The sequence below is a fragment of the Mastomys coucha genome, unplaced genomic scaffold, assembly GCF_008632895.1.
Source record: "Mastomys coucha isolate ucsf_1 unplaced genomic scaffold, UCSF_Mcou_1 pScaffold11, whole genome shotgun sequence".
NCBI lineage: Eukaryota > Metazoa > Chordata > Mammalia > Rodentia > Muridae > Mastomys > Mastomys coucha.
In genome coordinates this window covers 10,958,197-10,985,098 of record NW_022196893.1, presented here as the reverse complement: position 1 = coordinate 10,985,098, position 26,902 = coordinate 10,958,197, and the positions used below count along the sequence as shown (strand labels likewise).

General features: G+C 49.9%; 1 protein-coding gene and 1 long non-coding RNA gene across 2 annotated transcripts in view; one reads left to right on the top strand and one right to left on the bottom strand.

Moving 5' to 3' along the window:
- The first annotated feature begins 235 nt into the window (after window positions 1-235).
- LOC116076128 lies at window positions 236-13,708 on the top strand. Its single transcript, XR_004112828.1, has 7 exons — window positions 236-500; window positions 2,943-3,054; window positions 8,417-8,522; window positions 10,020-10,096; window positions 10,229-10,458; window positions 11,900-12,174; window positions 12,742-13,708. It is a non-coding gene; the product is annotated as an uncharacterized LOC116076128 (long non-coding RNA).
- Window positions 1,791-26,902, bottom strand: part of Mgat3 (beta-1,4-mannosyl-glycoprotein 4-beta-N-acetylglucosaminyltransferase) — a 53,607-nt gene continuing 28,495 nt past the window's right edge. Inside the window, exon 2 of the mRNA XM_031349724.1 lies at window positions 1,791-6,322. Coding sequence (XP_031205584.1) covers window positions 4,705-6,321 — 1,617 coding nt within the window. The 5' untranslated portion in view covers window position 6,322 and the 3' untranslated portion in view covers window positions 1,791-4,704. The remainder of the gene's footprint in view (window positions 6,323-26,902) is intronic.

The following is a 26,902-nucleotide window of genomic DNA, read 5'->3' as shown; positions in this document are numbered from 1 at the left end:
TATAGCTCTGGCTGTCCTGGAACTCACTCTGTAGACCAGGCTGGCCTCGAACTCAGAAATCCACCTGGGATTAAAGGCATGCGCCACCAACGCCCAGCTGGCAGTAGAGTTTTAATGGTGGATCAGACAGCTGTTCTCAACGGAGCTCTCAGCTGTCCCTGCTGGATGAAGGTTTACAGATACCATTAGTTCTCTATAGGGACTAAAGCACTGCATACCCCCATTTTTAGAGGCTGGAGACAATCAGGCAAAGGACACCCTGACCTGGGGTCATCATGGAGCCTGCTGGTACCACACCTACCTAGACAGCCAGTGAGGAAGATACAGGAAGCAGTGCTTGCTGAGATGTGTGATAGATCCCTGCACCGAAGCCCTCACCTCAGCGAATCGGAGTTTGCCTTTCCCTGTCTGTGTTCCCGCATGCCTGGCAGCCTCTGAACAGCAGAAGCTGTTCCATGTCCTTTGCTCTGGCCCATGCCTGGCTTGGCTAGCAGCTTTAGGTATGTCATGATACCTATCCCCGCCTTTGTCTCTTCCTGTCTTCCTCCTCAGCCCACAGGAAGTGCAGTCCCACAGTGACATTAACCTCTGACCACAAGTGAACTAGAACTTGCCTCATACTACGCCAACATCTAAGGTGGCCGTGGTCTGTTTTCCTTTCCACATTCATCAAATGGGAATGATGGAGGAAGAGATTCTTCAGCCTAGAACTTGGCTGAAAGTGTTTGTTTAATAAGTCATACCTGAGCCGGGCAGTGGTGGCGTACGCCTTTAATCCCAGCACTTGGGAGGCAGAGGCAGGCAGATTTCTGAGTTGGAGGCCAGCCTGGTCTACAGAGTGAGTTCCAGGACAGCCAGGGCTACACAGAGAAACCCTGTCTCCAAAAAACAAACAAAAAGTCATACCTGAAAAGATGTATTATTTGTAGCTATTGATGATAATGGTGACATGCCCCAACACAAGCTAGAATCCGAAAAACTTACCGGCGAGTGGGTCGCTGGCGCCCTCTTCTGGCCATGCCAAATTGTCTTCCTCTTCACTTCCTTATTTTTTCAGAACTCACCTTCTCCCCGCCCCCTCCCCCACTCCTACCTCCCACCCCACAACCTCCCCCCTCCCAAGCATCCAGTCAGCTCCTTTTGAACTTTGGGAGTGTGGCCAGAGACGCGAGCAGTCCCTGTCTCAGGTGTCAGGCCACTAACACTGCTGTCATCCTCCGGCTTCCGGACCTGCAGTCTGATGTGGAGGTTACACAGTTATCCCACAAAGGCAGCACTTGGTCTCAGACCATGCTTAGGACCCAGCCAGGGACAAGAGGCTCTGTGCTCCAAGGCCTTAGCGACTGTTGCAGCACCCAAGGAGAAAGATGGTCATTCCCAGATAGGAGGCAACAGTCTTTTCCCAGAAAGACTGCAAATGTGACCATAAAGGACTCTGGGTACCAGGGGTACCAAAGGCAGAAGCATGCTATCTGATGCTGTGATCAGAACAGTGAGAGCAACTAGCAATGCCCTTACCCAGATCTCTGGAGGGTCCGGTGTCATCCTTCCTCCCACTCAACAGCCTAGTATCTCTAATTGCATCCATAGGTGGGAAACACAAGCCTAAGTTGAAGGTGACCATCTCCTCAAGTGAAGGGTCTGTGTACAGATTCTTTCTTCCCCCACACCCAGACCTTATGAGGGCCTTGTGCCCCACAGGTCCAGACTTAGCAGCAAGACCAAAGTTGTCTGGTCCTATCCATCTTTGCCCTGGGGTATCCACAAACTGGCCACACACAGTACACACGCCCTCCAGACTTCTCAGCTGTTTTATTATTAATATTATCTTCTCCTTTAAGCATCCCTTTAAGGGTGAAATGAAATTCAACCATTTACAGAGAAAATGATTTCAGAATGTACATATTGATTTTTTTCCTTTACAAAAAAAATAATACTATTATTATTACTATTATTATTATTATTATTGGTGTCCTTAAATTACACATTTTCCCAGGGCCCTGCCTTCTGCTTGGGTGAGTCCTGTCTTCCCACCCTGAACCTCACCTTTGTTCCCAAAGCTTCATCAAGCTTGTCCCTTCTAACCACTGTGACCCCTGGGTGAACGAGGCCAGCTGGACACCAGTATAGCCTTCCTTGGGTCTAGAGGTCACAGGCCAGTGGTTCCTGGAGAATGTGCCCACATTCACATTCAATTCGGTTTCTCTTCATATTGGGGGAATGGTCCTGGGTCCCCTGGCCCTCAACTTCCCAGTGTATGCTGTGGTTATATGTGAAACTCTTTAGCTCCCACCTCTCAGCCCATGACCAGGCCTCTCCCTACCTAGCTGAAACCATTATACTACCTTCGCGCTACTAGTCTGAGAAGGAAGGCCAGCCCAGCAGCCCTGTGCTTTCCCAGGGGTCCTTCTCCCTCCCTGAATTGGTCACGTGTGGGCAGAAGCCCTGAAATGCCTGAAACAGGACATCCGTGAAGCAGCTGGGGGTACCAAGAGTGTGGTAGTGAGGATTTCATCCAAGGGGGTAGATATCACACAGAAGCATCCACAGACATCTCAGGAGAGAGCCCTGGCTCAGATGGACCCATTAGTCTCTGGGATGCCGACTTCTGCGGCCACCTCTCAGTCCCTAGAGGAACCAGAGAGGGAGGATCTTTGAAGGAGCCGTTCCATGGGGGATGTTCCTCGGTGGGAGGAGAGAGGCCTTAGAGCCCCTCATGCCTGTTCATCAGAGCAGCCACCACCTGGCAAACTGCTCCAGACAGAGCTACATCCAGGAGATGCTGGGGAGGCAGTGGGAGGAAGAGAAGGGCCAAGAAGGGCTGAGAGAGTGATGGGCTCTCAGCTGCATATCCCTATAGCTAGGAAGATTCCATTCCTCAGACTGAAAGACAAACAGACACACACACAGACCCTGTACTCCCTTCTAGTCTTGCTTTCAAGGTTCCCCCAAGGACTCCCCGCCGCAGGCATCTTGTGGAGCCATAAGAGATGAGACTATAAGATCCAGAGCCTAAAGAAGAGGATAGCCAAGCCCAGGCTCCTACACCCACACGTGAGTATCATTTTTGTGCAGGGACACATGGATACAGACATACAATACACACCAAGCATGCACCCATGCCCATAAATAGACAGACACGCACAAACACGGACCATTCCATGGGTAACCCTGCATACTGGCATCATGGGAACAATCAGGGGCCTCAGAGAGAGGCACCCACTCTTCCCCGACCCCTGCAAGTCCCCACTGTACCTCAACCTGCCGGGGCAGATAGAAAAAGAGCAGGGTAATGAGCATTCCCTCGCACCTTTCCTGTAAAGGTGCTGCTGGTAATACACAACTCTCAAATTGAGGCAGGCACATGGCTGCCCTGCTCAAAACTACATTTCCCAGTTTTCCTTGCAACTACCAATAGCCATGCAGCTAAGTCCTGACCAGTAAGAAGCAACAGACACATCTGACCCCTGCCCTTCACAGGAAAGAGTCCACACTTCCTCCTCTTCTCAGGTGCAGCCCCTCTCTCCAGACCTGGAAGTTGTATGTGAAGCTAAGCTGACTGTGGAACAGGCTTTGGATCATCTCCTCCTAGACTACTTACTTAGTAACAAGCTGGTCTTACTTTAATTGTTGGTTGCCAAGGGATTTCTATAGCAGCTTAGCATCCTTTCAAATACACCCTGTGCCCCACACGAGGCAAACTAAGAGGAATGGGTTGATATACTTAAGGTCCTTTCTTGGACCCCGGAAAACCTTGTGGCCCCTTCCTAGCCCCTAGCACGCTCTTACGGGCGTGGGGGTGGGATGTGTAGTGGCACGGGAATGGTTACCTTTGGGATGTTGACAAAATGGGACTGGATGCCAGCAGAGAGTGATGGGGAAGGAGAAAGGAATATAGAGGCCTCTGTTGGTCTCCTTCTCTTGTCCCACCTACTCTACTGGCTGTCTTATGGTCTCCAGTTCCTGTCCCACCCCAAGAAGTAGACTCCTGGAGTCCTTTACAAGGCTCCCACAAGACCACAGCAGGAAAAGTGGGAAGAACCATCAGGGTATATTTGGAACCAGAGGAAAATTCCTCATCAAGCCCGGCACGTCTCCTTGAAGAGGCAGGGGGACTGACAGCCACCAAGAAGCTCCATCCTCCCAGCCATCAGTGACCTCATTCCCTGGGTCTGAGGAAGCTGCAAAGTGCGCTCTCTGCAGGGCGCCATTTTCCAATGCTTCCCTGGTTTCTTGGCCAAGATCAAGAGCAGATAGATCCTTTCTAGACCCTCCCTACTGTCTCTTCTTGCTCCTGGATGCAAATGCATTTATTTACAGGATGCTAGGAACTCCTGGCATGGTATCCTCCTTGTCCATCCAGGATGTCAAAGGTGGGCTTCGTTCAACTAGACTGAAGTTCCCGAGCACTCCCCAGTCCCAGAATACCACCTTATGGTCTCCAGGAACACCTCTTTCTCACAGCACTCTTGGGGGAAAAAATGCTGCATAGATGTCTGGGCTTGCTCTTCTCTACTAGAAAATATTTTTTCCTTTTTTGTTTTGGGGTGAAAGGCCTGACCCTTAATTCTAGAGGCTTGAGCACGGAGGACCATCTGCAAGGACTCCTGCCTTTCTCAAGAGCCCGGGAATACCGAGGAGGCTACAGATAACACTGGCTTAACCGTCATCTCAGCCTGCCTGGCCCTGTAAAATTGCACAGCCCTAGCCATCCACTGTATCCAACTTGCCCCTGATAGCAGATGACCTTCCATCTGAGCCCTGGTTCCGGTGCCCACCCTCTACAGTGCTCTTGGGCTCCCGGTAGGGATTTTCCAGCAAGTACCGGAACTGGTCATAGTTCTTGAGCAGGTATTTAGGAGCATACATGTGCTCACTGGGGTCCGCAGGAGGGTACTCCTGCTGCGTGCCATCGAACCATCCCCCAGTGCGAATCAAGCTGCGGATGTAATTGAGGTCCCTTTTGTCCTCATAGTCACCCCAGCGGGGGAAGTCGCCATTCTGGGCCGACACGAGTTTGAAGTAGATGCCCTCTGGTGTGAAGCACCAGGAGCAGTGCCAGCCGGCGAAGTGCAGGGGACTGCCAAGAGACCACTGCACCAGGATGTGGCCGGTGCGGTTCTCATATTGCCGGAAGTTGGGCATGGTGTAGTACTGGCGGCGGCGCAGGCGGATGCCGTCCAGCCCATACACGGCCTGCAGCATGTCCATGGTGCAGCCTGATACCACCTCCAGTGTACCCGGCTGCTTCCAGAAAAAACCGTACAGAGACTTGCGCATGTGGAAGGCGAAGGGCTCTGTCCAGCCATCGTAGAGTTTGAGGAACAGCACACCATCACGCGCAGGGATCTCGTCTGCGTCATCGATGATAAAGACATCATCGGGCCGCAGGTTGCGCAGGCGGGAGACACCATCCTGCGTGAGGAAAGTGCGCAGGTAGTCGTCTGCAATCCAGCCGTCCTGACGGCCACCAGGTGGGAAGTGGTCCAGGAAGACGTAGAGCACCTTGTGGCGGATGTACTCGAAGGTGCCATTGGTCAGCATCTCTCGAAACTTAAGTGGCCGAGGCTCCCCGTAGGCGGTGAAATTAGACTCGCAGACCACGAAGGCGTCCACCACATCGCCCAGCTCATGGAAGCGCACATCCAGCAGGTCGAACTCGTGGTTGATGTTGATGGCGTTGATAACCCGCCTCGGCACCTCCCTGGGTACCAGGCGCTCCTTGGTTGGCAGGTTGGAATACTGCACTACCGTGGGCACCCCGCAGCTGGGCCCGTGCCAGCCTGGCAGGCACACACACTCAACCCACTTGCGCCTAGTGCCCCGGCTACCCTGGCGCTCCCGCGTACTCAACACGTGCCGCATAGGCCTCCGAGCAGGACCCCGGGCTGAGGAGCCCTCAACCACCTCGGGCTTCTCCTCTGTCCGCCCTGGAGAAGGTTTCTCCAGCATCCTGGTACCTGGTTTGAAGCACACACCGCCAGCTTTGGTGCGCACAAAATACTCAGTGGTGTCCTCTGGCAACACGAAGTCCACCCGGTGCAGTTCCTCGGTGGCCTTGCTGGGGGACAGTGGCTGGAGTAGGGGGGAGTGGGAGTAAAGTGGAGTCCGCAACAGGTCGGGGCCACCCGGCTCCGGACTGGCCTGGGGTGTGACAGGGGCATTGTTCCAGAAGAAGCTGGATACGAGGTTAGGGCTAAGGGAGGCCAGTTCTCTCGGGAAGGTGACATAGGATAAGGTCTTAAAGAAGTGCAGGAATGAGATGAGGCACAGGCCGGCCATACAGAACATGAGAAAGAGCTTGTAGCGTCTCATCTTCATCCTGCAGGAGATGGAGAGAGCAAGAAGTCAGGGCAGCCTGAGGCTCCTGTCCTAGGAAGAGGACTTGAGAGAAGTTCTAGCTGCAGTCACCTGCGAGAATGTCCTGTCCTGGGCTGGCGAGATGGCTCAGCTGTTAAGAGCACTGACTGCTCTTCCGAGGGTCCTGAGTTCAAATCCCAGCAACCACATGGTGGCTCACAACCATCTGTGAAGAGATCTGACTCCCTCTTCTGGAGTGTCTCAGCTATAGTATACTCACATAAATTATATATAATATATATGTATATATAATAGATACATAATGGATATCCTGTACTAAGTCACCCATCTGCTGCCCTCAAATGTTCACTGTCCCAGGCCTTTAATGACACAGGTCATACATCTTTCATCGACAATACTTAAAAGGCAGAGGCAAGTAGATCTCTGTGACCTGGAGGCCAACCTGGTCTACATAATGGTCTACAGGACAGCCAAGGTTATATAAAAAGACCCTATTTCAAAAAAAAAAAAAAAAAGGTTGACCGTACCAAGACCCCACAGCCCTGAAACACGTCACCTCTCTGTAGACTGTTCCTCCACTAGAAGCCACACACTGCTCATCAGGGCTAGGCTTGGTTCCTGAAGCAAAATGCAGCCAGGGGAAACCTCCTAGAGGGTGTCAGGATCCAATGGGTGGGGCGTGGAGCAGCTGCCAAATGCCCAGGGGCTTGTTGATGCCCTGCTCTAGGCTAGGCTACTGTTCCTTTCCTTCTTTCTCTCCCTCCCTCCTTCCCTCCCTTCCTTTCTTTTTTCTTTGTGTGAAGGAACCAACCACACCTTTTCCATTTTTCCATGCATTTCCTTTTCTTCTCTTTTTTTGTTTTTTGAGACAGGGTTTCTCTGTGTAACCCTGGCTGTCCTGGAACTCACTCTGTAGACCAAGCTGGCCTCAAACTCAGAAATCTGCCTGCCTCTGCCTCCCAAGCGCTGGCATTAAAGGCGTGCGCCACCATCACCTGGCTTCCATGCATTTTCATGGAAAAATGCTGAGAGACTAAAAGAGTTTTTAGGACCTTGTTTTGGGACTTAAGGACCACCAACTCAAGGTAAGAAACCAGGCCAAACTCTAAAGGTAGGAAAGTGTGTTCATTAAGCTGCCAGCACCTTTTCCCCATCCTAGGATGACCTCCCAATTTTATTTTCTGGTCTCTAACAAGGAAGATCCCCTCAGACCTTCTATCTCTAATATCTGTGTGCGCCAGGAAGTCTGTTAAATTGGATACCAGAGACCTGTCAATATGGACTGGAGAGATGATTCGGAGGTTATTAGCACTGGCTGCTTTCTTTAGAGGACCCAGGTTCAAGTCCAGCACACATGTGGAAGCTTGAGACTTTTGTTTTTTCTTTTTCTTTTTCTTTTTTTCTTTTTTTTTTGGTTTTTCGACACAGGGTTTCTCTGTGTAGCCCTGGCTGTCCTGGAACTCACTCTGTAGACCAGGCTGGCCTCAAACTCAGAAATCCACCTGCCTCTGCCTCCCAAGTGCTGGGATTAAAGGTGTGTGCCACCACCACCTGACAGAAGCTTGAGACTTTAACCCTAGATAAAATATACACGCAGCAAAACACCAATGAACATAGAATAAAATTTTTTAAAAAATCATTTGAGGGGAGAGAGAGACAGAGCTCTGAAGAGGTCCACACTTAAAAACAAAAAAACAAAAAAACACTGTAGCTGTCTTCAGACACACCGGAAGAGGGCATGAGATCTCATTACAGATGGTTGTGAGCCACCATATGGTTGCTGGGATTTGAACTCAGGACCTCCAGAAGAGCATAAGAAGAGTTAACTCCAGAAGAGTTAAGAGTGCTCTTAACTATTGAGCCATCTCTCCAGCCCCACTTTTTTCTTTTTTTCTTTTTCTTTTTTTAAAGACAAGGTCTCTATTATTAGCCCTGGCTGTCCTGGAGCTCACTAGGCTGGCCTCGAAACTCAGAGATCCGTCTGCCTCTGCAGGCCAAGGGCTAGGGATCAAAGGCTTTCCTGCACTACCACACCTGGCCCAACTAGTTTTAAACTGTAATTGGATCAGAGTTAAATTTCTCTCTCCCTCTCTAGATGCAGAGAGATCTCCAACTGAGGACAGCTACTCTGAGCTCAGAGTCTGGAATTCCGTCCTTCGTTTATTTGTTAACTGGGGCCTACCAATCTGCTTCCTCCAAAAGTAAGGGTTCAAAAGTCCACGTTTAATCTGCCTCCCAGGGCTGCGATCAAAGGCGTGCATAGCCACCACCACCTAGCAGAGAGCATGTCTTCCTATTCAACTCTGCAGCTGCCAGGAAGCGAGAGAGGACAGAAGAGTCAGGGACCCGGGAAAAGAACCAAAACCTCGAGAGGAATGTTTTGTTTTTTTTTTCTGAGTTTCTGGAGTTTGATCACAGGCCTTGCATGCTCAGGCACTTTCCTACTTAACTCTATCCTCTGCTCTGACAGGAACATTTTAAGGAAAGGCCAAAGATACCAAAGGCTAGGTTTCTGTCCCAGGCCCTCCCTGTACAAGCTTGTCCACAGTCTAATACTCTGAAAGAAATACATTCTCTGCTAGGGGTGGTGGGGGGAAAGCCATGCATGCTTAGCATGCTGCAGGCCCCGGGTGGCACTCCCAACACCAAAGCCCACCAAAATAACAGCATCGAAAATCCAAATAAAGCCGGGTGGTGGTGACGCATGTCTTTAATCCCAGCACTTGGGAGGCAGAGGCCAGCCTGGTCTACAAAGTGAGTTCCAGTACAGCCAGGGCTACACAGAGAAACCCTGTCTCGAAAAAACCAAAAAACCAAATAAAATAGAGTTCAGTTACTAGTGACATGCTGGTATCTGTTCCCTCTCTGTAGAATAATTGTAGATAGGCTGAGTGGGAGCTACAGCAACATCTCTATCCACAACCAGAAGCTATTTGAGAAATTAAATGGCCCCAATGAATAGCAAGTGCTTAGTTCCTAAGTCTGGCGAGTACAGTGATTCATTTAGCAAAGCAAAGGAAATGAAAAGGCTAGGCGTCTTTTGTGGAATTTAAAAGGAAAGGGAAGATCTATTTCTATTAACATGAAAGTCATGTTAATAGAATAGTCATTATTCATTATTGATTCAAGAAAAGAACTGGATTGGACCTAGTGTCTAACATGCTGAGATTTGTGATACTAAACCAAGAACAAAGAAATCCACTCTAACTGTTCACGCCCAGAAGCCAGTCTGTTTTGTTTTGTTTTTTAATTTGTTAACGATGTGTGTTTTGTTTAGCTTTGGTTTTTGCTTTGTTTTAGTGTTTTGTTTTGTTTCAGACAGGGTCTCTTTGTTCAGCTTTGACTGGTGGCCTCAAACTGCCCTGTAGCCTAGGCTTGGCCTTGGGCTCAAAGACATCTGCCCACTTCTGCTTCCTACAGAAGCAGATGGTCTGAGATTAAAGGTCTGGGCCAACAGGCCTGGCTGGCTGTTTGAGATGGGGGTCTCACGATTTAGCACTGCCTGTCCTGAAACTCACAACATAGACCAGACTGGCCTCGAATTTATAGAGATCCACCTGCCTCTGCCTCCTAAGTGCTTGAGGCCAGCCTGGTGTAGAGAGTGAGTTTTAGACAGTCAGGTCTAAACAACAGATCTCAAAAAAAAAAACTTAACTAACTAACTAACTAACTAAGAAAGTTATATTCCTGAACTTTAGCATGCTCCTCAACATTCTGGACCTGTCTTCATACCTGGGACCTGGGCATGGAGTTCGCAGTGCACAGTGGATGCACAGTAAGTGCAGTAAACATTCAACCATTCGAATGCTCCAGGCTGGAAACCTCCAGGAGGATCTTCTCTTAGCAGTATGATCATTAGGCACTGCGTGCTCAATCTCCAGTCTCCCTCTCTTTCTTTTGGTCACAGCCTCATGTGAAGTGGGATAAACAAGCATCTGGCCTCGGGGCCTCAGTGAAAGACTCTCCACCTTTCAAGAGGTCACTGTGACCACAGTTTTTACTGATGGGGAAACAGACGTGAAAGGATGGCAAGACTTTACCCAAAACACCACGATAGTGACTGAGTCACCGCTCAAAAATGACTGCAGGTTCCTCAGGCAAACTTGCCTCTCTCACTCAACAGTACAGGAGATCCAGGTACAATTAACACTGAGGAGAACCTTGGGCCCTGTTGCGATGTTCTTGCCTCTGTTACCATGTTGTGATGTTCTTGCCTCTGTTACCATGTTGCAATGTTCCTGCCTCTGTTATCTCGCTTCACTGAGGCTTGATGCCCCACATCAGTTTCTGCCCTAAGCATGCTATGTGCATAGCTCACACAATATCCCCAACACAAAGCAGGTACCTGTGTCAGCCTCATATACACAGCCAGAGGAATGAACTAATGGGTACATTGCCACAGGGTCAATAGGGTACTTAATTGCACAGAGTCAACGATGGCATCTCAGCCAGTGAGAACACTCTTGGAGCCCTTTCCACCTTCTAAGTTGAACCCAAGTGGAATGAGCAAGTCCACCCAGAGAACATGCAGTGGGTAGCCAGCCACGGTCACCTCAGCCCATATCTCTACGTGCCAACACCTAGCCAGCCACTGAAAACCTTCAGGGACAAACCCTGCCCAAGGGGAGCTTACTGTCAGTGTGGAATGAATCATTCACACAACACCGTGCAGGACAGATGGGTACAGGCACAGACTCATGGGCTGGCCAGACAGGCTCCCTGAGCCGTGACCTGATGGGTCAAATGACTGGATTAAGGAACATCTGGAGAACTGAGCACGTGTCACTTCTGAGCATCTAGACAGTATTTTTGGAGGTTTGAGAGGGAAGGGGGTACAACCTGTGTTCAGGGGAGGACACTATGCAATAGGAAGGGGTTCAGAGGGAACAAAATGGCAGAGCCAGGGCAAGTTCCTGTCTTCTCCTGCCAACCTTGGGACTCCAGGGCTTAGATCAGCAGCTTCTCGAGTTCCCGTCTTTTGGCAGACCTAGAATCACACCATTCCTTTGTGCATCTGTGGCTTAAACTCAGACAAGGATACCATGCTGAGGTCAGGGAAAACAAGAGCAGGACCTAGTCAGATTATGCAGGGGTCAAGGTCAAGGTCAGGAGTGTAGATTGAGCTGGCAAGAAGGTTCCGCAGGTAAAGGAGCTTACCACCAAACCCCACGACCTAAGCTTCATCACTGGGATGCACACGGAAGGAGAACCAACTCTGGCAAGTTATCCTCTTACCTTCACACGTGCTTTGCCTCCACCCTCCATACTTGTCTTCCAAGGTGGTAAAAGGGAGGGCTGTGGACAGAGGGCTCTCTGACAAGGGTGGCAGGGAACTGTCAACTCTGGGAGATATGTTGATTAACTGGATGGGAAATGGAATGGCTTTGGGTAGCAGCCACACTGATGTCTGCATGCAGCTGGGAAGTGACCTGGGCAGGGGATTTTAGCAGCACGCCTGAAGCTTCTTGTTCTCACTTTCCTCAGTTAAGAGCTCCAGATAAGAAGACAGGTCACTGTCATACAAATGCCAGAAATGGAGGTTTTAGGGACACCGCCCCACTTCTACCTTGCGTTCCAGGATGTTCTGGACCTTGGGAACCCAAGATCCTAGGAGCTGCCTGAGAACCAAGTTCAACTGATGAAGGACTTGACTGACATCCAGAGAGATGAGACACTGTCTTCGAGGTCCAGGCAGGCAGCTCTCTGAAGACAGAGAACCCTTTGGGACCCTTCTGCAGAGACTGATCCCAGAGCTGAGAGGCTATACTTAGGTCCAACTCAAGCCAGAAAAATTCAACAATTCTCCAGGGGTCTCCCAGAACCTTCTCAAGGCACCCACTGTCACTCACACAGGTACAGATGGCCCCATCCAACTCCCAGCTCTGTCATTCGCTAGGTGCATGGCCTTGGGCATGTTCATCTACTTTTCTGTAGTTTCACTGCCTAGTTAGAGTTGTATAGAAACCCACACAAAGGGCCTGGCTTGGTCAGCATAAGTGTTCGATCCATGCTAGCTCTTAACCTGTAATTTGTCCCTGGATAGACTGCCTTCGGGTGAGGGGTTCAAGGGAACAAAACTCCAGCCCAGGGAGGTGCTATCCTATCCCAGAGCAGTGAGAAACAAAGTCAGAGCTCTGCTGTGGAGATCAGACAAAGCCCGAGCCTGTTGAGGCAGGCGTGAGCTGGAGAACAGCACCATGCCCCAAGAGTCCCACCATACTAGCTGCATCCTGCCCCTGGGACTGAGCCTCCTGGCTGAATGGCTAAAAGGGTGGAGGTGAGCTACCTCCTGGATACAGGAGGCTGAGGCCAAGCCAAGGTGTCAGTAGGACAGTGGCAAGTCTGATCCAGGGAGATTCTCTCCCTCTTTTATCTCTCTATTTCTTCCCACACATCCTTTTCCTCGGCTCTTATTGAAAGGTGACATGAAGAAGAATTCTGACAAGCTGGAACATCACAGCTGTAAGTGTCGGGTTCTCGAAGTAGACAGACGGCTCAACAAGAGAGAGACAGACAGAGGATTTATTGGACGTATTGGCTCACGTGGTTTCAGAGGCTGATCCATGGAGTGGCATGCCTCTGCCAAACAGACACACCCTAATGGCCAAGTGATGTGGTCCAGTCCAAGTCTAAGGGCCTCAGAACCAGGGGGCCCTGGTGTGATTCCCAGTCCAAGGCTGAGAGTTGGAGAGTTCAGGAGCCACTGGTGTGAGCCCCAAGGCCAGAGTATGTACAGCTGTGGGGTCTTAGGGCAGAAGTGCCCCAATCCTAGAAGATGAGAATTTACTCTCTGCTTTTTTTGTTTGTTCCAGGCCCCTATCCCATTGGACAGTGTCCCCCATGCTGAGGGCGGAGCTTTCTCCCTCACCTGTGTTTCTTAAATACTGTTAGGGTAACACCCATCATAATGATCCAGCCATGACCTCAGATTCAGGCTCAGCTGAATCTGGCTGTACCCCTGGAGGTTGTGACGGGATTCATGCAGCAGCAACTCTAGGGCACAGCCTGACAGGTGTCACTGGGTGTCACTGAGTGACAGAGGTGCCTGTGGAGCTCTCCATGGTCCTGAGCTGGCCCGAGCAGATCAGTATCTTAGTTTGGACCTGATGTCTCCTTGATTGTCCTTGTCTTAGCTCCTGCTAACTGGCCTATGCTATAGTTCAGATTATTCATGAGCTAAGAGTTATTCCCCTCTGTGACACCCAATGGCCCTGCCTCCCTCCCTGACCCTTGATGCCTCAATCTCTGGTGTTCTCAGCTCTGGGCTAGCAATGATGTCTCCAGTTCTTCCAACTGGAAGAAGGGACCAGATTGTACCATGGTAGAGAAATGGTCAGGCCAACAACTATAGACAGTATTGAGGTGTGCATGAAGTGAAATAAGAAGGCAAAACCCGGACTGGCGAGATGGCTCGGCAAGTAAGAGCACTGACTGCTCTTCCAAAGGTCCTGAGTTTGGATCCCAGCAACTACGTGGTGTCTCATAACCATCCGTAATGAGATCTGACACCCTCTTTTGGTGCGACTGAAGACAGCTACAGTGAATTACACCAGAGCAAGCGGGGCGGCACCGGTCCTGAGTTCAGTTCCCAGCAGCCACACACATGATGGCTCAAGGCCACCTGTACAGCTACAGTGTACTCATACATATAAAATAAATCTTTAAAAAAAAAAAAAGAAGGCAAACCCCAGCTCAGAAACACATACAGGAATTCTGTTGGTCCATCTGCTCTAAAGAGCATCCCGACTTTGAGCTAAGGTCTGCCCTGTGCTTGCCTTCCAATCTATTCTAGGTTTGCACAAGGTCCTCTTGCACTCTGCCTGCTTCTGGGAGCAGAACAGGGGTGTCTGCAAGCAATCTGCGTGTCCAGCAGTTCCTGAGGCCCAAGGCAGGCCTGTGGCTACAAAGGGCAGATCCATACACTGCCTGTGACCTCCAGGAGTTTCTCCTTTCATTGGTCTGTGGAAAGGGCCGGAAGCCTGCCCAGGCACACAGTAGGTGCTCATTGAGTACTGGCATTCCTGATTACTGTTAAACCTAGGAATTTGGTACTGTGACTTAGCTGTGTAATCTCAGGCAAGCCTCTTTGCCTTTCTGAGCCTCTCTCCTTGGATGAAAATATATTCTTTTGCAGCCCTGACGTTGAAGCATTCTCTGGGGTGCCTGGTGCTGGAGGCTGCTCTGTAAATGCTTATTTTGGTGTGTCTCCTGCCAGACGCTGGGACACAGATGTCCCACTGAACACGCCTTGTTCTGGCAGGCTTTGGTAAAGGACTGGGCCAAACGGGAGCTGCTTACCACTGGCGATTGACACCCATCACCCTGCAGGAGCGTTTGGTCATGAAGCTTTCAGGACCTTGGGCCAGGCCTTCAGGCCTCTCTAGTCTCTATTCTAAGCTCCAAAAGGCCCCTAAGTGGGAATTCTGCCCAGTGTGTGGGAAGATAGCTCAATGGACAGAGTGTTTGCTGCACAAGCATAAAGACCTAAGTCTGATTCCCTGCATCTCTGCAGGGAGCTGGGCACAGCTATGTGTACCTGTAACCCCAGAGCTGTTAAAGTAAAGACAAGGTGAACAGACAGCACAGCCAATCAGCTAACTCCAAATTTTAATGAGAGACTTCATCAGAAGAGAAGGTGGAGAGTGGCTGAAGATGTTGACATTTGGCTTCTATATGTACACATACATGCTCAGGCATACAACACACACACACACACACCACATGTAATAAATAAGGAAGGATGCCATTCAAACCTTCCTCCCAAGCCAGTGCTCTGCCAGTGGGCCTTGTTCTTCACTCATCCAACCAGCAGCACCTTCCAAGCCCTTTGCACTCCTGGAAATTCTTCCCTTTTTTTGATAATGTACACCAGGCTCCCTGGAGCTTCCATGACTAATTCCTGTTCCTATCTTAGGACTAAAGCATAGCAAGTCAGTGTCACGGGGCTCAAGAGGGACTTGAACACCTTCCCTGGTCTCTCAAGATACACAAGGATCCTCTTGACTTGAAGCTGAATCACCCCATGTGTAACAACAGACAGACAGAGTGCTGCCAGCACAGCAGACTCCTGAGGCTTCAGGATTCAAAGAGAGGCTGACATTGGGTTTGTCTCTTCACTTCTCATCCTTATCTACTCCTTTGAGGGGTACACATTAGGATGGGCTCCACAGATCATGGCTATATATAGTGATAGAGTGGTCACTCTATAGCCCATGCATCATCCAGCTTCCTAAGCCTCTATGATGGTGTGTATATGCTTGGGCCAGAGAGTGGCACTATTAGGAGGTGTGGTCTTTGGAGTAGGGGTGTCACTGTGGGCATGGGTTTAATACCCTAGTCCTAGGTGCCTGGAAGTCAGTCTTCTCTTAGAGGCCTTCAGAGGAAGATATAGACCTCTCAGCTCCTCCTGCACCATGCCTGCCTGGATGCTGCCACACTCCTGCCTTGATAATAATGGACTGAATCTCTGAACTTGCAAGCAAGCCCTAATTAAATGTTGTCATTATAAGAGTTGCCTTGGAGCCGGGCAGTGGTGGCACATGCCTTTAATCCCAGCACTTGGGAGGCAGAGACAGGCGGATTTCTGAGTTCGAGGCCAGCCTGGTCTACAGAGTGAGTTCCAGGACAGCCAGGGCTACACAGAGAAACCCTGTCTCGAAAAACAAAAAAAAAGAGTTGCCTTGGTGTCTGTTCACAGCAGTAAAACCCTAACTAAGACAGCCTCTGTAATGATAAGCTCTGCTGCTTCAAATGCCAGAGAAAAACTAGGGACTAGCTCCAGGCAGGGACAACCTGGTGGAGATAAGCTTGCTCAGAAGAAACAGAAGCCTGGGAGTACTTAACCACTCATCCAGCCACATGTCTGATGTGGAAATTTCTGGTGTCTTTAACAACTCATTTGTGTCACTTGATGTTTTTCTGTGTAACTGTCTTGTGAGAGGGCATGTGATGTTTTGCTGAAAAAACAAAAACAAAACACTTGTGAGAGTGCATGGTGTTTAAAAAGAATATAAATGGAACCCCACAAACAGTGAGAGGACGCCCTTGCATTGCTACACCATACACACTTCACAGGTCTTCACTTCATAGAAACACACCAAAGAACTTCTTGTGGTATTCCAGCTGATTCTGGCCACTTCTGCTGACTCATGCTGATTCTGCAGAGCCTTGCTGTTTCTGCTGCATCATGTTGTTGCTACTGATTCCTGTTTGGTGTTTGCTATTGAACTGGACTGCTGGTATCCTGACAATGAAGAGTGGAAACGCTACCAAAGAACTACTTCTTTTTTTTTTTTTTTTTTTTTTTTTTTTTTTGGTTTTTCGAGACAGGGTTTCTCTGTATAGCCCTGGCTGTCCTGGAACTCACTCCAAGAACTCACCTTGAGACCAGGCTGGCTTCAAACTCTGAAATCTGCCTGCCTCTGCCTCCCAAGTGCTGGGATTAAAGGTGTGCACCACACTGCCCAGCAGAACTACTTCTAAACAGGTCCACAACACCCTTTTCCCTATTAATCTTCTTTCTCCCCTACCTCTGGCCAGTGGACTAGAAGGGAGGTTGAAGCATTTAAGAACCCTAACATAGGTTAAAAAAAAAAAAATCCAAGCATATAGGTGGCGTCCAACATGGCCTAGGCATAATGGCTAACTTCACTTCTAATGTAGTAGAGGAATTAGCACGTTTTGATGGGTTGGCAAGGTTGTTTAAGAAGGACGGCAAACTAGCAGCTACTGCTACTGGATGGTTTCCTGCCTTGCTCCCTGAGGGGGGTTTTCTGGTTTTCAGATAGAGGTAGAAATGCTTAGAAAGCAAAAAGAGCCAGTGGGAGAACAGGGTTTAGGCTTAACGTCTGAGACCAGGAATTTACTGCATTATGCAAGAGGGCAGAAAACTAGGCCGGAAGGACTACCTTGCTGTCCTGTTCTACACACTTTCACTGCCAGGCGCCCAGAGCATCTCCGTGAGACAAGGGGCCAGGAAGAGCAAGAGACGGTACAGGGACGATGGGTTAGAGTTCAGCCAAGCGCACCACCAGAGGATTGGTCTGGGGCTACACAGGCAGCTTCAGCCTTCCCAATCTTTGTACAGCATATGCCTGTTAACAATGGCGGTCATGCTTACAATGAGTTGACATGGCGTCCAACAGAAATGCATTTTAAAGAGGCTGTTGTATTGTATGACTTGCTGTCTCCATTCATTAAAGAAATGTTAAGTACCTGGGCTACACAGCATAGAGTTATTCCTCAGGACTGGAAGGGATTGATTGGTGTCAGTTATGCGAGAAACTGGTCAACAATTACACATTATCACACAAGAAAATGAAGCTCATGGAAGCCAAGACTGGCCAGGCATTCTTTGGTAGCTAATAAACAGATCTGAGTACTCCCTAGTGTGGGTGTAGGCTGGCGTCCTGCTCCAGGATAGACGCAAATATCCTGGCTGAGGAAAGCCAGGGCTACCAGAGCTATTCCCTGGCTCACCCAGAGGGAAAAAGACTGCTCCAGGGAAAAAAGTGTTGTCAAGGATACCAGCCTGCTTAAATGGTATTTGCGGTTCTGTTTACCATGGGACAACTGCCACTGTGCCATCAAAGTACAGGGAGGTGAAGAAAGCTACACAGAGACCCATTTTTGCTCCAACCGGTAGTCTAGGGTGATGGATGCCCAGACCACTGGGATCCCATAGAGGTACCCAGCTCCCTTGGCTGCCTCAGTTCCAGAACAGACGCCTCACTGACAGCTTTTCAATCCAATACCTACCCTCAGGCAAGCCCCATCCCTGCTTGGTACCCCACAACCACCTGCACCCCGACTGACTCCTTCCCTTCCTCCAAGCCCTCTTCATTAGCCGGACTTCAGCATCCTGCCGACTGCCTAGAACTCTTCTACAGAGGGGCTGGCAAGTACTTGAGAGAACTGCCCTGCCCGGACCCTGCCCTTCCCCATACTCCCTACCCAGCACATTAGGTTCTGGTCCTGCGGAAGTCCATAGGCAGTGCAGACACAGGACAAATCTACTAGTGTGGAGGCAAGCGGATTAGTCATGTCCATAGGCCAGCTGTGCTCAGTAGTCTTTGTAGCTTTCACTATGAGTCCATGAAGCAGTGACTACCGAGAGCCTGGACTTCCACGACCTACCTGTGGAATACCTAATTCATGCTGAAAGTGACACATTACCTACCACTTACCTACCACAGCCCTAATATATATGCAGGGCATCATCTAGGATGCCTCCCTCCCTCTGAGATAGAGCCTCGACTCCCATTTCACATATCAGGAAACTGAGGCTCAGAGGGGTAAAACAGCTGGACTCACTCACCTGTCCCGACCCACTGCCCTTCAGGGGTTGAGAGCCTCACGGTTAGGAGTGGTTAGGAAGAAGACAGGCCTTGGCTACAGGCTCAGGAGGCAGTAAGCAGGGTGACCTTGGTCAGCTTATACCTGGGGATCAGCCTACATGGCTAGCCTTAGTGTTGTCCAACAGAATTCCCTGTGACAGTGGAAATGGACCTGGAAATGTACACTGTCCAATACAATAGCTACTCGCCACATGTGGTTATTGAGCACATGAATCTGACCCTGGCAACTGAGGAACAAACTAATTCTTGTAGCTACCTGCACTAGGGACTATTGTATTAAGCTTGCAATAGATGGACCTAGAGAGGACAGAGGCAGAGAGGCCGGTAGGTTGGGTGTACCAGCCCTACTAGAGTGATGGGGGTCAATGGGGGAACAGCTAGGATGAAGGGAAAGACCTGCGTGTGAGATGGTTGTGGGCTAGTAAGGTCCTAGCAGACTGCTGAACTGTATAGTCTGGGTAACTGTAGTGGCTTGAAAGAAAATGGCCCCCCGAAGGCCCATAAGGAATGGCACTGTTAGGAAATGTGGCCTTGTTGGAGTAGGTGTGGCTTTGTTGGGGGTGTGTCACTAGGGGATAGGCTTTGAGGTCTCAGATCCTCAAGCCACGCCCAGTGTGACGCCCTTGCTCTTCCTGCTGCCTGTCCATCTGGATGTAGAATTCTCAGCTTCTTCTCCAGCACCATGTCTGCCTGCACCCTGCCATCCATGGTTCCTGCCATGATGATGACAATAGTGGGCTAAACCTCTGGCCTGAAGCAAGCCCCATTAAATGGTTTCCATATAAAAGCTGCCATGGTCGTGGTGTCTCTTCACGCGGATAGGAAGCCTAACTAAGACAGAAGTTGGTACCAGGGACTGGGGTACTGCTATGATAGATAGGCCTGACCATGCTTTTGTTTAGAGGAAGGTAGACTTTGGGCTGGAAAAGCAGTGGAATGCTTTGAGCGCTGCTTAATGAGCCATCCCGTAGGAACAGGAAGGCAGTGGTGCTGAGAGAGATTTGAACTGTGGGAGCCTAGCTCAGGAGGTTTCAGAGGGGAATTTTAGTTATGTAGCCCAAATACCTTTCCTGTGATATTTTAGTGAAGAAAGTGGCTGCTTTTTGCCCTTGTCCAAGAAAAAAAAAAATCTGCCTGAAGCCAACCTGAAGAGTTTTGGATTAATAGCACTGGCAGACGAGATCTCAAAACAGCCTAGTATCAACTCTGTGGTGTGGTTATTAGTGGCTACTCTTACACAGATCTTAATGAAAAGAAACTTGAGCAGAGCAAGGAAAAGTAGAAAATGCACAAGTTGAGAAGAAAAAGGGACACCGGGAAGTGGAATAGAGATAGGTTCTGTGTTCCAGGAAATAAAGAGAATCCTGTAGTTAAATGGAATGAAGGGAGCAGTGACCTCAGGGTAAGACCCACCCAGCTAAGCCTCTAACTTGTGAGAAGGAATTAAGGAACAGTTTAGGTCTAGGCTTGGTTGGTACACACCTTTAATTCCAGCACTCCTACATGGCTAGCCATGAGACAGAGGCAATTGGATCTCTGAGTTCAAGGCCAGCCTGGTCTACAGATGGAGTTCCAGGACAGCCAAGCTTAAGCAATGAAGGAAACCATCAAAACCAGAAAGCTAGTAATGATGTAATCAAATAAGGAGGCCATGTTCCAGCCCCAGCACACAGCAGAGCCTGGCAGCACCGGCCATGTGGTTCTGGCTTTAGAGTCAAAGCTAGGAGAAAGGGGTTATGGAGTCTCCCTCCATGATTAAGGAAGGCCACTGGGGCCAGGCCTGTGTCAGGGATGTCCTTGCAAGGAGGCCTAGGGAGGCCATTGTGTGAAGCCTAGGTTGCCCCGGAAATCCCAAGATGTTAGAGATGCCAGAGTCATGGGACACCTGCTGGGGATAGCTGCTAATGGGGAATGGACCCAGCCCAAGAGAAAAAAGTGTGTTGCAATTAACAAAGCTGAAAGGAGTTGGAGATCTGAAGCATGCTTTGACATCAGATATGGAGATGCAGAGTTTGGAGTTTAACCAGCTGCTTTTCCATCTTGCTTTGGTTCAGCACTTCCTCATTACGTTCCCTTTCCTCTATTTTGGAATGGTAATGCATATCCTGTGCCATCATATGTTGAATATCATATATATGTGATCTGCTTTTTGATTCTGATTTTATAGGGGACTACAGTTTTTAGAGATTACATGAGTCTCAGAAGAGAATGTGAACTGAGGACTTTTAAATAGAGGATGGGAACTCCTAAAGCTGGACTGATGATATGACACAAGCCTATAGGGACTGCAGATAGAATGTGTTGATTTGAAAGAAAATGACCCCAATAGGCCAACAGAAGTGGTGCTACTAGAAAATGTGGCTTTGTAGGAGTGGGTGTGGCTTTCTTGGAGGCATGTCACTAGCGCGTGGGCTTTCCGGTCTCAGATCCTCAAGCCAAGCCTGGTGTGTGGTTCACTTGCTCCGCTACTTGCCAATCTGGACACAGAACTAGAAGCTCCTTCTCTAGAACCGTGTTTGCCTGTTGTCATCCCATGATGAGAATGGACTAAACTAAATGGCCAGCCTCAGTTTTACATGTTTTCCTTTAAATCAGATGGTGGTAACACATGCCTTTAATCCCATCACTTGGGAGGCAGAGGCAGGTGGATTTCTGAGTTTGAGGCCAGCCTGGTCTACAGAGTGAGTTCCAGGACAGCCAGGACTACATAAAGAAACACTGTTTGGAAAAGAGAAAGAGAGAGAAAGAGAGAGAGAGAAAGAGAGAGAAAGAGAGAGAGAGAGAGAGAGAGGAGAGGAAGGGAGGAAGGAAGGAGAAAAGAAAAAGAAAGTCTAGCTAGCCTTATTGTGTCTCCATCAACAATGGAGTCCAGAGAAGGTCAACAACCTGACCAAGCTCATATAGGAAGTCAAACTCAGGTTTCTCACCACAGCCAGGCCTGGGGTGTAGGGAAGGATCTTCATCCCCCAGCTGTCTGAGGAACAAACATCCAAGCGCAGATGGAGACACATGGAGTCCCCATCTGGGCCAGTGATGAGCAGGCCCTTACCACTCTACACACAGCCCTTCGTGAATATGCAGATGCTCAGGGAGAGCAACATCCCAGAAAGCTGAGGCCAGGAATGGGAAAGGCTCCCTCCAAGCCCCTCTGCAGGCCAAAGGTGGACAGGAGGGAGCCCAGACCAGAGCCAATGTGGATAAACCAAGAAAATGAGTTATGTGTTCCTCTCAGAAATATTATCTTCCTTCATGAGGGGCAGCCCCTGCAGCAAGGCCTCATATACTATGGAATTGCCAAATGTAGAACTAAGAGTCTGGACCTGGCTGGGATACAGGGAAGTTAATCGAAGGCAGCAAGAGGGCCAAGAGGGACACAGGGAGTGCAGTCTAGGACACTGGCTTGGGAGCAGTTGCAGCAGAGGTCAGACAGAAGGGCAAAACTAGAGAGTCTCTTATAAACATCACCTGTCAATAAGAAAGCTGATGGGCAGTGAGCTGAGACAGGAAATGGAAGGTGGGACACTGGCAGAAAGAGAGAGGATTCTGGGGAATAGTAAAAGATGAAAGAGAGACTCAGGGAGAGCCATGAGAGATGAGACAAAAAACGGACCAAGGAGGTGAGATGGCTCGGCGGGTAAGAGCACCAACTGCTCTTCCAGAGGTCCTTAGTTCAAATCCCAGCAACCACAGGGTGGCTCACAACCATCCATAATGAGATCTGACACCCTCTTCTGGTGTGTCTGAAGACAGTTACAGTGTACTTTTTTTTTTTTTTTTTTTTTGGTTTTTCGAGACAGGGTTTCTCTGTAGAGCCCTGGCTGTCCTAGAACTCACTCTGTAGACCAGGCTGGCCTCGAACTCAGAAATTTGCCTGTCTCTGCCTCTCAAGTGCTGGGATTAAAGGCGTGAGCCACCACCGCCCGGCTTACAGTGTACTTATTTATAATAATAAATAAATCTTTGGGCTGGAGTGAGCAGGGACCGAGCAAGGCCTACCAGAGTGAGCTGAGTTGGCCTGAGCGAGTAGAGGTCCTAAAAGTCAATTCCTAACAACCAGATGAAGGCTCACAACTATCTGTACAGCTACAGTGTGTACTCATATACATAAAATAAGTAAATAAATCTTAAAAGAACAAAAAACGGACCAAGGAGATGTGAGCCAATGGATGGATGACCTCAGAGAGACGGTGAGGGAGTGGAGAAGGATGAAGCAGGCTGGGACTGAAGGAGAGGTTAACTAACCAAATGGCAGACATAGAATAGTTTAAATGGGTTACATAAGTTATGACCTAGTCAGTAAATGAGCCAAAGCTTATGGCCTAAGCATTTGTTAATAAATATTTAGTCTTAGAGTCGTCATCCTAGGAGCATGACTTGGGAAAGGAAAGACAGTTTATTATTTTTTTTTTTTTTAACACAAAAACCCTTAGAGAACTCAGCACAGACGGACAGAGGACAGCTGAGGAAGCTGAGGGTTCCTCAGGGTTAACAAGGGTCTTCTGAGGAAGACACATGCCGCTAAGCCCTCTAACCAGGCAGGGGTGGACAGACTGTAGGAGACTAGAATCGGATCATCCCTCCCAGAAAACTTCATCCATCGTCCTTCCGTTCACGGCAGCTGACTCCTGGAGCGCTGTCTACTTCCAGACACCGTGGGCCCCCTCTCTCCCTACCCTCTGGAGGACAGAGGCTCTGACACACAGCTGGCTGGTGGCAGCCTGGCATCTGCAGTTCTCAAGCCATGCATTTCTCTGTCTCAAACTGGTGACTAGGCAACCAACCATGAGGGTCCTGCCTCACAAGCCTACCCTGCCACCTTCCCCACCTGAGGCTGCCCCCAGAGCCTGGACCAGCGTGAGTTCCCACGTTGCGTCTAACAGGCTTGGCCGCAGGGATTTTAAAACCACAGTTCACACAAGCCCTAAGTTCTCTGAAGACCTGAAGAAACAGCCAGCAGCTCCTCAGCTCTACCCGGTAGCCTCTGGAACTTGTCATCCTGGACAGAACCATCTGTCACGTTGCCCACAATTTGACACGGAGAAGGGGAGTCACTGGTACTCCAGGAAGTTAGAGACAATCCAAGGGAAGACCTGGGCTTCACAAGACTGACAGGATGCTTCCACACAGTGCTGACTCCTACCTTGACCGTCCCAAACATTGCCTGGTCCATGCCCCTCCATAGCAACCTCCTTACTCGCATCTCCACCCTCCCTCTGTATTTTACCCAAGCCCTGACCACTGGGAACTCAGGAGGGCTCCAAGGATAGTGATCTGGCTACTCAGGTGTTACCATCTGTCTGTCTGCCTCAAACCTGTCCCCCAGCTCTCAGTGACCTGCAACAGTGGGAGGTATGGGGCCTATCCTGAGACCACCCAGAGGTACCCACAGAAGTCTGCTCAGAGTATTCATGCTACATCCTGCCCCCAGCCACTTTCCGCTACTTACAAGTAAGAGGCTAAGGCAAAGAATCAAAGATAAGCCCTGACCCTCTCCATGCTGGCTGACCCTACCTAAGGCCTGTGTTCCCTACCCCTCCGCCTGTAGAGGGCACTGCCTGGGTCCCTACTTGCCATCTCTGCCCACCATTCCACAATATAGTACCTGCTTGGAGGCTCCCAGTTCAGTCCCAGCTTCTGGCTTTTGTAGCCACCGATTCCTTCCTTGGTGTCCCAGGCCAAACCAGGTTTGTCAGTTGTATGACTATGAGCTGATCTCAGTCAGGCCCACGTCAGCACAGTGTCTACCTGCAAAGGCTTCCTAGAGCCACCTCTTCCCAGGCCTCAGATCTCCTCATGTGTAAAATACATGACCAGGCAGCTGAAGGGGCAGTCCTAACTCTCAGAGGAGCCAGGTGTTGGGCGAGGCAGGAAGCACCTGCATTTTCCCTTCCAGGAGCTGTAAAGGCCAAGTGCAGGTAGCCAACCTGAGACCTTCCTCCTCAGAGCTCTATCCATTCTCAGGTCTGAGAGCCTAGGGGACTATGCCCTACCCCCAGGGGATGCTCTCAGACCAAAGATAAAAAGAACGGAATGGTGTGTATAGCAAGCAAGCAAACTCAGTCTCTTTCTCTGCCTTTCTTTCTGTCAGTCTGTCTGTCTCTGTGTGCACTTGTGTTGGGACAGCATCTCATGTAGTCCAGGTTGTCTTCCACTCGTTAGAGAGTCAAGGAAGACCTTGAACTTTTCTATCCTCTATCCTTTAATTCCAGAGTGCTAGGTTGGACCAAAATCTCTGTGTAGAGGGACCCAGGATGACAAGCCCAGGGTGAGAACCCATGCAGCTGAGTACCCCCAGCTCTACGGGGGATGTGTGGCGTAGAAGCTCTCCTTCCACAGGGGAAATGAGATCTGTGTGGTTGACCACAGATGAGACTTTAGAAGCCTAGAGGAGATCCCCCAAGCAGCTGCTATACTACCTAGGAGCCCTATTTTAGCCCAGCCACAACCTTCATCCTCTGTGGTAGATACAGACCTGGGCTTTGGAAGCGGCAGAGCAGAGTTCTGAGCACACCCATTGCAGGACAGGGAGCCACCAAGCTTTAGCTTGGCTTTGCATACAATACGCCACTCATGGAGGTTTCTCTCTCCACTTCTACACCTCAGGATAGCCTCCACCTCCCTGAGAAAGTCTCCAAGCTGAGGCCCTGGACTTCTAAGCACTTGGCTTGGCAGCCTGACCCTTCACCCTCCCAGCAGGCTGTAACCACCAAGTCCTAATCCCGCCCCTCAAAACACACTTGAACATCAACGCAATAAACATCCTACAAACCAATAACCAAACAGGATGCCCACAAGCCAGGAGCCCTTCCCCCTCTGCATGTCAGCATCTCCATCTGCCAGATGTCACGGCCTCACGTACTGGCCCAGCTGCCCATAGCCCCTCAGTGGGAAGGGGACATGGAGCTAAGATACCAAGACTTCCCCGGTAGATGAGGGCCCTTCCCACTTCTCTAGTGAGAGCCTGAGAGCCTGAGGTGAGGGGCAGGGTTTGACCTTCAAAACAGAAGAGGCCAGAGAGGTACTGGGCAATAGTGAGATAAGAGCAAGTGATTAATGATTAACAGCTTCAATTGGAAGGTGAACCTGGCTCCTATGAGATTCTGTGGAGGCTTGGAGCCTCTGATACTCACTGAGCCACACCCACTTGAACTGAACACAGGCGTCTTCAGGAACCCAGAGGCCAGCGGGGGTGGGGGGATCAATCTGACAGGGGCCTCTGGCCCTCAACTCCCTGCTACCTACAAGGCTCAAGCCTCATTACCTGGAAAGGTGGCCCTGTCTCATTAGCAACAGGAACAAAAAAAGAAGAAAAAAAAAAAACAAGCAAATCCTAGAGTCACACTAAGGCCAGCTCCATCAGAAATTGGCTTCCACAGCTGTAGAATGAAGAACAGGGTGTTCCCTGTACCAGTAACCCCCACGCCCCCACCGCCCGACCAGCACAGCGTCAAGGGGCACCTTGAGGTTGAAGTTGGGTAGTGGTAATAACAGTGGGTGGCTCTCAGTTTACTAAGGCCAAAGCCAGAGAGGATGGTACAAAAGAAACTTTCAGGACCCCTGCAGTAGTGTTGGGGAGGGGGAAGCTCAGCTCTGAGCTGAAGCAACTTAGACTCAAAGCCTTCTCCATCCTTTCTCCACCCCCACCACCTAGTGATCCTAGGCAGGTAACCTCAGAGTTCCTGCCAGCCTAGTCAAACCAGCCACGCTCTCTCTTCACAAGAACTAAATGGGATGACACCTAGGAGCCTTGACCGAGACCTGCTTTACAAGTTCCTGAGACTCCCTCTCCATGTAGTCTCACCCCATGTCTGGTAGGATACTTCATCTCTCTTCTTCTTTTGCAACCCCAAAGCCATGCTCATTGGCTTCCCTCTGCCTCTCTCACAACCAGGGGTCACTACAATGTCCCCCTCTGGGCATCTCCCACCCTTAGCCCTGTGGCTCATGGCACATCACACCCAGAATGAAACCTAGGCTGCTCTGGGTGTCCATAGATCCTGCCAGATGGCTCTCACACCTTTACTAAGTTCACCTTCCTCTTCCCTACTCTTCCTTCCCAGGCTAAGCCTCACCCTGGAGTCCTCCATGCTGGTTGTCACTGCCTCCTGTTCCCTCAGATCTCTGAGTGCTGGCAGTTTCTTTTTCTGATGCCAAGGCCTTCCTGACCTGTGGCCCCAACAACTCTAACTCACTCACTCTCTCTCTCTCTCTCTCTCTCTCTCTCT